Source organism: Neoarius graeffei, chromosome 7 (genome assembly GCF_027579695.1).
Source record: "Neoarius graeffei isolate fNeoGra1 chromosome 7, fNeoGra1.pri, whole genome shotgun sequence".
Taxonomy (NCBI): domain Eukaryota; kingdom Metazoa; phylum Chordata; class Actinopteri; order Siluriformes; family Ariidae; genus Neoarius; species Neoarius graeffei.
In genome coordinates, this window is record NC_083575.1 from 19,926,740 (window position 1) to 19,939,246 (window position 12,507).

A 12,507-nucleotide genomic window follows, 5' to 3' on the forward strand; every position below is an offset into this window, starting at 1 on the left:
AAGAAATTCAAATGCAAAAATAAACAGGATCTTACTCAGAGTTTAAGTTGGCTATTGTTGTTCTCCCAAAACTGTATGCGTTATTATCTGTGAAGCGTAAGGAAAGTAATAATGAACAATGCTGACTGGAGAAGATGGTAGTTGCTTTTAGGAGAAAATACATTAAAATCACAGACATCCCAAGTCTCCCGGAAGTTCCGGGAGTCTCCTGCATATTGATAGCGTCTCCCTGATGCCCGCAAATTACATACAATCTCACGGAATCTAGAGCAAGCTTCATCCCAAACCGACCGGATGCAAACTTGTATACGTCACAATAACAGGCCCACGCAGCCTGTGGTGTGGTCGCACAGTACTGAGTAGGGTAGAGTGCGGTTTGGGATGCGGCCAATTTCACAACGCGCATTTCCGGTTTAAGAAGAAAAAACAAAACAACAACAAAAAAAGTGTATGTGCGTGCCCTCTGGTGGTTCATGTGTGTGTGCACGCGCTTGCAATGTGGCGGCGATGGCGCGTGAGGCATGTTTTCTCCCGCCTCTGCGTGCGCTGTTTGGCCAAAGCAGTGGAGAGGAGAAGAGATGAACCGGCCGCTATCTTCTGCGCACTTCTCCCTCTAACAATGATTCAGTCAGTCAGTCAGTGCGGAGGAGCAGGAGCGTCATGGCAGAGGCAGAGTGCCCCAAGAAACGAAAATATACAACACATTTTACATCAGACTACACAAAAAACTGTACCCTCGTCTGATAAGAGTAAGGAATACTCTGGGGGTCCAGATTCAATCAGTAAGGAGCTTAATATATGGCACAATGTAGTGATCATAGTTTATGGGTTGGGGGCAGCTAAGTCCCCAAGTCAGGGTGTCAGCTATGAATCTGAGTGAATTCAGGTATCCCAAAGGCCACCCCAAATCCACCAGAATGCAGGAAATCACATCAACCAAGTCCAAACCTCCCTGAAATGAATTTTGTCAGGTTGGGATGTCTGTTATCAGAATTATCAATGAAACTCTCTTTGGGATAGTCCTTTGCACTGAGGACTCACCCTGAAGGCCTCCTGAGAAGTTGACTGGCAGGATAATGCCCACTGACAGCACGCCCACCACCACCAGCAGACCTATGATGTGGCGCTGGAATGAGAGGTAGTGCACTGCATCCTCACCACATTTCTCCCTGATCTCATCCTCTCTATGGGGAAAAAAAAAAAAAAAAAGCAGCATACTTAGAGTGCACAGATATACTATCACACAAGCAATATTCACAAATGCCTTCACACACATATATATCACATACATATATACACATACACAAATACAGACACACACAGGGTTAGTTAAAATTATGTTAACACTAATGGATTACTTTTATTCTTCTTATTTTTTGATTGTTCTTTAAATGGTACTATTACTTGCTGGTTTTTGTGTGTTGAACACACACAGGTGAGACCTTCCTGTAAATCATCTTGCACAAATGATGAATGTTTTGTGAATAAATGGTTTCTACCATTTAAGTTTTAACCAGGGCTTTGAACCGGAATTTTTTTCCTATTGGTTCGTTCCGAACAGAAACGGAATTTTAACGTTTCCGGTTTTGGGTTCCACCATTAAATAGACGTTCCCGAACCGGTTAGAACAAAAAAATTTAATTCCCGGAACGGTTAATTACGTTCCCTGCCAGCTGTTTAACAAATGGCTATAAAATTATGTCTGTCTCATCCAGCTTAAGCCAAATGTAGGCTAATTCTATTACAACCTTCATTAAATAAGACAAGAAATAATTCAAAACAATTATTATTTCAAATGTTGGCGATTTGGATTCTCAGTATGTCTTCCCATCGACACAAACAGAAAAAGTGCCAAAAGTGAAAGATAATTCGTTTAGTGTGTTACCAAAGGCTAGTCAGGCCCTATGCATTGATAGGCTAACAGAGGTTAACGTCATTTAATGTTCGCGAGCCTCTCATTAACGTGGACAAATATATTGATATCGTGTTTGAAATTGACGTTTTTGAATAACGATAGACTGCAATATTTACCTCTTATTTAAGATGTGGAGACGTGATAGTAGTCCACCCTCCCGCTCTCTCCAGTCAGCGAACGTCTAGTGAACGTCACACAGGAAGTGAACCCCAGTGGGTCATAGAAACTTGCGCAGGAGAAGAATGACTTTTATTTGTAGGCTACGGAAACTTTGAGGAACGAAATAAAAACCAGTATTAACCGGTTACCATTATTTTTAATAAGCGTTTCTGTTCCGGAACATAAAAAATAATAAAGTCTCTGGTTTCGTTTCTGTTCCATGTGAAATAGAAAAAGTTCCCGGTTTTCGTTTTCGTTCCTTGAACCGGTTCAAAGCCCTGGTTTTAACACAGTATTGACGTAAAAGTCTATTCTGTCAGACTGGATTTGTGTAGCGTACGTTGCTGCTGTACTTGTCTCCATTTATGATGTTGTACTGTGTATTGCGTAATTGTGTATTGTGTGTTTTTGTTGGTTCTGTTCCTGTCCTGGATTTGTGAATAGTGATGCTGCATTCGTCCTTAATCAGTGTAGTGTTGTATGTGTATTTGTATCCCATTCTGTTTTATATGCAGGGCTTGAAACTCGCGGTGGTCCGGTCGCCCGAGGCGACTTAATTTGTCATTTGGCGGGTAATTCCTGTCACTAGCCAGCCCGGCTGGCTAGTTGAAAATAAAAAATATATATGAAGCGAAGATTCAGACACACCGTCAACTAAAGCCGCCACATATTAAGCGTGTGCCGTGTCTGTGTTAATCGATGTGTTTATTGGCAGGACGGTCAGGCTGTTGGTTTTTTCACTACTGCACATGCATATAACAGACATCCCAAGTCTCCCGGAAGTTCCAGGAGTCTCCCGCATATTGATAGTGGCTCCCTGATGCCCGCAAATTGGATATCTTCCGGAATCTAGAGCAAGCGAGCAAGAGCGTGCACATGAAACATTAAATGTCTACATCGCGCATGTGACGGAGTGCACAAGGGAGCGCGAGAGAGACTGCGTGTGTGCCGGTTTATGAAGCGCCTGCTAGACAAAGAGCATCCTGATTGGTTTACAGACATCCCAACCTGCAGACCCCCCCCGCTGATGGGGAAAAAAGTCCAATATATTATTATTTGTTGATATTATATTATGGTGCTCTGTGTTGTTCTCATTTGTGTATTTAACCCTTTGATGCAAAACATGGGTCAAAAGTGACCCGGCTGAGTTTTTAATCTTCTATATGTTTGCAATAAATTAATTCCATCATTCAGTATTCAAGGTATTCCTCAATTAACTTGTTTTTGATCATCATACATCCTTATTTTGGGCGGCACGGTGGTGTAGTGGTTAGCGCTGTCACCTCACAGCAAGAAGGTCCTGGGTTCGAGCCCCGTGGTCGGCGAGGGCCTTTCTGTGTGGAGTTTGCATGTTCTCCCCGTGTCCGCGTGGGTTTCCTCCAGGTGCTCCGGTTTCCTCCACAGTCCAAAGACATGCAGGTTAGGTTAACTGGTGACTCTAAATTGACCGTAGGTGTGAATGTGAGTGTGAATGGTTGTCTGTGTCTATGTGTCGGCCCTGTGATGACCTGGCGACTTGTCCAGGGTGTACCCCGCCTTTCGCCCGTAGTCAGCTGGGATAGGCTCCAGCTTGCCTGCGACCCTGTAGAACAGGATAAAGCGGCTAGAGATAATGAGATGAGATACCCTTATTTTATTTTTTCCTTTCTTACTTTTTGAATAAAAACCCTTTTTATATCACTAAACCCTTCTAATGCACAACATGGGTCAAAAACGACCTGCATTCATTTTCCAGGTTATTTCATGTATGGCTGAGTGTTTCTATGATATACTTTTGAAATAAATTCATTTTGTCATTTACTTTTCCAAATATGCAGTCAATATCTTGTTTTTGTTTAGCACAAATCATCATTTTTATTTTTCCTTTCTTAAGTTATGAACAAGCACAGCTTTTGTAATTCTACATCAAGTTTACACACATGGGTCAGAAACGACCCGCATGCATTTACTACAGTGTTTGGTGGGAACTGTGAATTGTGCTTGTGTCAGACATTTCACAGCTCAGCACAGCGCCCTTTGCCCATCTAATACATGTACGTAATGTTTTTCAATTGTTCTAACATTACCTTAGAAAAAAATGGATGTTTAGGTTCCCTTGAGAGTGAGTAGATTACTTGTCAGAAAGTTACAAGTAATTACTATTAGCTCCCGAGCTGTTGACATATTCTACTTTAGTTAGCTAATTTTATTGTAGTTGGCTTAGCTAACTACATAGTTAATAAATAAATAACTGGCCCCATTCACCGCTAAAGTAATTACTTGAAACAAATTATTATTATACTATTAAGACATTTAATTTTAAATCACACTTGGATGACCCATGTGTAGTAATATAAAAAGTATTTTTGTTCATAAAGTAGGAAAGAAAAAAATTAATTAATTATTTGTGGTAATTAAAAACAAGATATTTAAAGAATGCTCGGAATATTCAATCATAAAATAAATTGATTTCAAAAGGTAGAGCAAAGAAAAACTCAGTCAGCATGAAATAACCTGGAAAATGAATGCGGGTCATTTTTGACCCATGTTGTGCATTAGAAGGGGTGTGCATATGTTTTGCATCAAAGGGTTAACAACAGTATGAAAATACTCGATCCTTGAAATAAATGCACATTAGTCATGAACAATGGTAACTACTCTCTTTTGCGTTATTTTTGACAGAAGTAAAATTCATACATGAACAAATTTTGGCGAGTTGATTTTCTGTTTGGCTAGTTACTTTGGAAGGTTACTAGTCCGGCTGGCTGGTGAAAAAAATATACGAATTTCGAGCCCTGATATGTCACCTGCCTTGGGACTACAGATGAAAATTAGCAATTATGCTAACTCTGGTATATTTACATTCTGTATTTTATACTACTGTTCATGAACGTGCACTGTCCCCATCAAATAAACAAAAATAAATAGGACTCACTTGATCCTGAAGATGGCTGTTAGCCAGGAACAGAAACCCTGCAAGGAGGACACACAACACTTTATTTATTTATTTATTTATTTATTTTACAGAAAGTGTACACACACACACGCGACACTGACATGATATTAGCTTTGCAGTGTGTGTGGTGTTCCTACAAGTCTAGGTGTACTATGTTGAAGTGCTGCTATAAATGACTAGGTACAAAGAGGGGGTATCTGATAAACTGCCAACTGAGTGTGTAAAACACATTAGTCATTAAAGGGGACCCATTATACCCCTTTTTCCATGAGTTGACACAACTCCCTGAGGTCTTAATGAAATATCTGCGACATGCTTTGGTCAAAATACCAGAAGGATAAAGCACCACAGCTCCCGTCTCACCCTGTCTAAACAGCTCTGTTCAAAACGGCTGATTTGAGGATCTGCTTTAAAGGATAACGAGCCACTGCTCTCCCATGATTGGAGATACTCAGATAAGGATGTGGTCTAAATTCTAATGAGCGCCACTTGTGACATAGAAAGTGGAGCCAAGTCTGAACAGCTTGCTGACGTACACATTTTCTGAAACAGGAAGCCCAAAAGAAACTGACTGGGTGTCCGATTTCAGAGTTTGTGGGTTGGTCGGCTCCAGATCCCCAAATGCATGTGCACAAACACTGAATAGTTTTTCATAGTATGTCCACTTTATTAAAATATTCTTTAGGAGTTTATTTTTTGGTCATGGATGCAAAGCTGCACCCTGGATGCACACACTAGATTAACACACTGTGGCCTGCTCACTGCACAAAGCTGGAAAGAGAAAGTCAAACAGATGGTGGTGAGACTAAGGTGAGTAAACCTATCCAAAAATGTAGGTGTGTATTTAAGACATACCAAGGGAGTGGCACAGTGAGAGGTGTGCACCAGTATGTATCGAGAAACTGTTGGGTAAACCTTGGCAAAGCTGATCGAAATAAAACACGTACGCTGTCTCTTTGGTCCAAGTCGATGGAACTGGAAACCGATGTCAAGCGCTCGTAACGGGAATCGACTGGTGTCTGTAACGCAGAGGCCACGCTGTGCACAAAGCAAACAAACCAGTTTATCTCTGCAGGGATGCATAAATCATCTAATGTCACTTCAATCTGAAAAATGCTAAAGGGGAGACACACTGGTGGAATAGAGAGGTAGTCGATATAAACACACAGCACTATTACTTCCAGTGCTAACTTCTCACCCATGTGTAATCTGCTCACACAAAGCCTAGATTTGTACAAGGTGATTATTTCTTAGCCAAGTTTTTTTTTTTAAATTTCAGTCAATCATCATGTAACAAGTATCCTAGACTCAAACATTATTTCTTCCCCTTTTCCTTATAGCTAAGGATCCACATTAAAGATAAACAACAAAGAATCCACTAGGCCTTGAGAAGGTGACATGCAGATGAAAGAGGAGAATTTAGCGATGGTTAGAGGCGTACAGAGGGAGAGAAATAACCACTGTTCTACAGATATGAGTGTACAGCTACTACAAATGTATGTGTGTGAGTGAGAGAGAGAGAGAGAGAGAGAGAGAGATACACAAAATAAAAACCTATACAATACATGAATGAGGTACTGGGTGGACGATGCGTGTAAATCCCAACAGTCCAGTTAGGATGGCTTTCTGCACTTGCTAATAACTAAACCAAATCACAGAAATGAATCAACTAACTCTCGTCTATAAACTTGACCTTCTCCCTGTATGCAGCCTGCCTCTGATATGCATTCGATGCAAAAGCCAAGTCCACAAGATGCATGCTGAGCACTATATAAACACACATGCATCACTGATTAGTCCATAACTAGATTAAAAATAAATAAATAAATAAATAAATAAATAAATCCCTCCACCGCTTGGAAAAACAGACAGAAATAGGAAGAAATTTTGGAATTATAGAAGAGAAAACTGTTGACACAGCTGTGTTAAAGGAATTCACACCACCCCAGATGGAGAGAGAGAGAGAGAAGGAAGGAAAGAAGGTTAATTCGATGTTTGGAAAAAAGAGCAGGAAATCCTAAGACGTGATGACAGTAATTTAAAAAAAAAAAAAAAAAAAAACATGACATACTATTCTCGTTCGTCCAGACGCCGGTATCGCTGATCCTGCCTTGAAAAGTTTAAAAGAAAAAGAAGGGTGTGATGAGATCATGTGATGATCGACCCACTCAGGAAAGTGAAAACTTTTCCAACACCATCGAGGTGATTCTTAACAAAGTTAATGTTACTATAATGGAGACTGTTCAAGTCCAACGCAATCCGCTGGAGAAGGATGTGCGGAACATATCTATGACAGTAACACGGGTAAACAACATACAACATAAATCTGTCAATAAAAGCAGCCATGAGCTAATAATCCCTTGGCGATGAGGATTCTGTCCTGTACTCATGCTGGAACCCAAACAGGAACTGCAGTCCTTCCTAGTTAAGGACTGTCATAAATGTGATACAGCAGACTGGTACATGTGTGTATCCTCAGATTGTCAGAGTGTGAAGTAAAAAAACTGAAGCTGCAGATCTAATCTGAGAAATAGAAATAGCCGTCTTTACGGCTTTATTTTTCTTACCTGTCTGCATCCGAGACCAGCGCCAGGCGCCCGTAATCCCACGCTACTTTCCTCAGGAAAGAGAACACGCAAAGCAGTATCTGGATGAACACACACACACACACACACACACACACACACACACACAGAACTGTAATCCAAAAGTAAAGTTAAAGAGAATCAGATTACAGATATTTTAATTTATTAAAAAGTCTTAACTCCTAACTTTCAGTGAAAACAGGCAGCAAATCTGAGTCACATAAATGATTAAAAAAAAAAAATAGGGAGAAAAAACTATTCAAACTACAAAATAACTTCAAATACTAGGATACATCCAATTGCATCCATTTACACACCTAGATCCTGTTTGAATCGAAAAAGAAAGCGGTTAAAGCAAACAGAGCTGGAGTTGAAAACTGATGTTCAAAACAGTTCGGGAAAGTTTAACAGAAGCTTAGCAGGAAGTTGCAAAACTAGCAACACAGGTTTGTTTACTTGTGTGATAAAAGTTATAAACAACTGTTCTCTCAGCAGTTTCTCTTCTCGGTCTCGAATTTAAATACACATAAAAGATAACTTGTTTCCCCCAGAAACCAATGTTTACTTTTGGTTTACAAATACTACTACATAGGGCTGCACAATTAATCGAATTTAATCGAAAATTGCGATTTTGGCTGCCACGATTAAATTAAATGAAAATCGCGATTTATGTCCATTTAAAATGCGAGAGCTCTGCTGCATATCTGATCAAGCATTTTTTGACCAGTACTCCGCCAAACCATTAGGGGGTGAACCGACGCATGTAAGGTTTCATTACTCCGCCTAAATAAGCAAACAAGCCAAGTGAGCAGAGCTTCAGTGCATCAGTGTTGCCAGATTGGGTGGTTTTGAATTCTACTTTGCGGGCAAAAAATGGCTTGGGCTGGTTGACAAAAATTGGGCAGGTTTGACGTTAGTTCGGCGGGTTTTTATCAGATGTTTATACAGTTTCACTCCCACTAGAAAGCAGAGATGGGAGAGAATGTAAACACCTAAGCCGAATGATGTTCTTGAATATGCGAAGGAAATCAGGAAAAACAGCTCTCTTTGGTCAACTGAGGCAAGTCATAGACCTAGTTTACCCAGCACCCCTTAGGTCAGGGGTCTTCAATCCTATCCGCAAAGGGCCGGTGTAGCTGCAGGCTTTCATTACAGCCAAATTGGAGGCTCACTTGATTGTTGACTGGAGACGAGGGTGAAATGATTAAACAAGTGAAATCAGGTGTAGCTCCTGCTTGGTTGGAATGAAAGCCTGCAGCCACACTGGCCCTTTGTGGATAGGATTGAAGACCCCTGCCTTAGGTATTTTAAACAACCAAAATCGAGCACTGGCCTAAATTAATCATTAACAATAAACATTAATCTCATTAAGTATTATTTAAACAAAAAAAAATGTCGATGTAACTGTAAGACTAATATGAATGTGTGTAATGTAGTGCAGAAACTGAACTCATAAACTAATAAATAAGAATGACACAATCCATTCTCCATTTTCTCTTCTCATGTTACATTCAGCCATGCATCGGACCCTAACTTTTTTTTTTAATTGAAGTATATAAAACAGGTACAATCTAACAAATCCACAAAAATCAGGATAACAGATGAAGAAAATATATGGATGTAGACAAAAATAAATTAAGCAGAATAATTAGGCCTATAAAATTAATAAAACAAACAGGATAAATAAAAAGAGAAATAAATAAAAGACAAATAAAAAATAACCGACAAATAAAAAATAACCTCAGCAATGCAGGTGTAAGATATGCATCGCAGCCTAACATAGCCTACGTAATATTATGCGTGTGTGTCACCTACTGGTGCATGTAGGATTCAGAACACAGCAGATGATTGCAAAGTTAGAATCTGATTCAACCATACAGAGCCGAGTACCAGACAGCAGATTTTTCACCTCCAGCACTGACGGTCTCATGTTGCTATTTGTTCGATTTACAAATACTATACTGGACTTTAGCTGCATATTTTTACTTTACAAGATAGGCATCAAGTACATTTTACATTCTGGGCGGGTTTAAGTGCATTTTGGCGGGTTTTGAACATATTTTGGGCTGGAAAACGTCAGCAGTATCTGGCAACACTGGCAGCGGTATCTTCTTCAAGGGGTGATAGCGTGAGAGTAGGTAACAGATTGAGGTGAGAGAGAAAAGCTAACTATGTCGGAACAACAGAGTCAATCTGTGTCTGAAGAAGCAGGGGGAGGTGAGGAGCATGTTGATAGGCTGCTCTTTCTAGCTAAAAACTTGTAGGCCTCAGTATAATGCTATGTAATTGTTGCAATTGAGTTTTCAGTTCCTTCATCCTTTGGTAATTTCTTGGATAAATTTCATTTATTTGTCATTTGGAAATCAGAATTTCTCTTTTAAATTTCATTCTGCACTGAAAGCTGTTCATATTGTTTGTTTGAATATAGTGAAATTAAATTTAAGTGATTTCCCTAACATCAAGAATAATCGTGATTAATAATCGTGATTACAATTTTGATCAAGATAATCGTGATTATAATTTTTTCCATAATCGTGCAGCCCTACTACTACAAATAGTTTACAAATACTACTTATTTAGATGTGCATCGGAGTACATCTTGGTACATCTGAGTGGGAGGGGCATACTACTCTCGCTCCCGTATCACTCCCAGAGACACAAGTGAATTGTGGTCATCTGTGAGCTCATGTATGCGGAAGTGGGCAGAAAGCCATTTTCTCGGAAACGCTGGACTGTAATGCAAACCAAGCAGCAGTTTAAAAAGATGTGGTTGGCTTCCTTTACATGTCTTGGAGGAAGCATGTTAGCATTCATCCTGTATGGTGGGTAGGAATTGGCAAGTGAGTAAATTGGGGAGGGAGGGGGGAAAGGAAAAAAAAAGCAAAACACAACACCACCTGACATACTACTTAGTGTCTCACAAATAAAGAATGAATAAAAACAATAGGTACTGGACATTCTAACCAACTCTAAATGTCCACAAAGCGGTTACGTACCAGGAAGCACATGAAGTCGAGGGCGAGGACGGTGGGCACTCCTCCGAACGGAAGCCCCTGCAGCACACTGCTGCGGATTCTTGCTTCGTAGCACCGCTCCATGGAGGTGTCATTGGACCGTGTGTCGACGGAGCAGTTCTCCGACGAGCAGGTAGGACGCAACCCAGCCATCGTCAGCATCATGCACAAATAGCACCTTCACCACAGCTGCATTCTGGATGTGGACACACACCACCTGCAGATTACACACACAGACAGAGAAAGCATTTTTTTTTAAAACTAGATAGAACTCGACGCCAACGGCAGCGTCGATGGGGATGCCTCCGCCCGGTAGACTACACACCTTAAGTTGTGATTTGGGGATGGACATTTGACCTCACAGTAATCTTGACCTGGTGAAATTACTTGTATCAGCCTTGGAGACATTGTGTTCACAAGGTTTTCGGACAGACATTTGACCTCACAGTGACCTTCACCTTAGACCTTTCGATCTTAAAATCTAATCAGTTTATCTTTGTCCCCAAATGCACAAATGGTGAAAGTTTGGTGAAATTCCTTTCATTAGCCTTTGAGATATTGCGTTCACAAGGTTTCGGGACGGACGCACACATGCACAAACGGACAACCCGAAAACATAATGCCTCCTGCACCTTACGGTGGCAGAAACATTAAAAAAAAAAAAAAAAAAAAAAGGTGGCTACGATTATCAACAGTCCATAATTATCGACACCTTTTCAGATTTACCAATAAAAAACAATTTTACAAAGGTGAGTTTCAGTTACAACAGTTGTTATTATTGGTTAATTAATCAACCCTAAGACCCCCCCCATTGATCTTGTTGTCTGATGATGCAGCTTGTTACCTGAGAAGGAATTTTTTTAGCACGATCAGCAATTTGAGTAAAACCCGGACGTCATCATCACAGGTAAGCATGATGGAAAGATCATGGACATGTTTTTACTTCTTAAACTCACCGATATTTCATGATCTCCTTGTCGAAACCTACTTTACTCTTTCATTTGACAGTCCACCATTATTGACACCCTGTGGAATTGAGTGACATCAAGCGGGGGGTTTATAGCATCAACGAAACTGACTTCATGTTAAAACTGTTAATGTTATAGCCATGCTGTCTGTTGCTGCCCAAATGAGGATGGGTTCCCTTTTGAGTCTGGTTCCTCTCGAGGTTTCTTCCTCATGTCGTCTGAGGGAGTTTTTCCTTGCCACCGTCGCCACAGGCTTGCCCATTGGGGATAGATTAGGGATAAAATTAGCTCATGTTTTAAGTCGTTCAAATTCTGTAAAGCTGCTTTGCGACAATGTTCATTGTTAAAAGCGCTATACAAATAAACTTGACTTGACATTTACAACTGTTGTGGATCGATCTTTGTGTAACATTGTTGAACTAGATAGAACTCAACGCCAACGGCGTCGATGGGGATGCCGCCGCCTGGTAGACTACACACCTTATTAAGTTGTGATTTGGGGATGGACATTTGACCTCACAGTAATCGTGACCTGGTGAAATTACTTGTATCAGCCTTGGAGATATTGTGTTCACAAGGTTTTTGGACAGACATTTGACCTCACAGTGACCTTGACCTTTTGATCTCAAAATCTAATCAGTTCATGTTTGTCCCAAAGCGCACAAATGGTGAAAGTTTGGTGAAATTCCTTTCATTAGCCTTTGAGATATCGCGTTCACACAGTTTCAGGACGGATGCACACACAGACAGACGGACAACCCGAAAACATAATGCTTCCTGCACCTTACGGTGGCGGAGGCATAAATAGATGAAGCACTTGGGAAAAAAAAAAGTGCTGCGAGTTATATATTTTTTTTTCTGATTGATAACAGAATGGAATGTTTATAGAGTATTTGGAATCTGGTTGCAATAAATAGAACTGGACCAGAAT

The 12,507-nt window shown here is 40.4% G+C and overlaps 1 protein-coding gene across 1 annotated transcript in view; it reads right to left on the minus strand.

Annotated features, from left to right (window-relative positions):
• The window catches only part of tmem63ba (transmembrane protein 63Ba), a 163,752-nt gene that overhangs the window by 55,730 nt on the left and 95,515 nt on the right, over nt 1–12,507 (minus strand). Inside the window, exons 2-8 of the mRNA XM_060925387.1 lie at nt 10,591–10,825; nt 7,577–7,656; nt 7,081–7,119; nt 5,957–6,047; nt 4,989–5,026; nt 1,042–1,184; nt 36–87 (exon numbers count right to left, since the gene is read on the minus strand). Coding sequence (XP_060781370.1) covers nt 36–87; nt 1,042–1,184; nt 4,989–5,026; nt 5,957–6,047; nt 7,081–7,119; nt 7,577–7,656; nt 10,591–10,773 — 626 coding nt within the window. The 5' untranslated portion in view covers nt 10,774–10,825. The remainder of the gene's footprint in view (nt 1–35; nt 88–1,041; nt 1,185–4,988; nt 5,027–5,956; nt 6,048–7,080; nt 7,120–7,576; nt 7,657–10,590; nt 10,826–12,507) is intronic.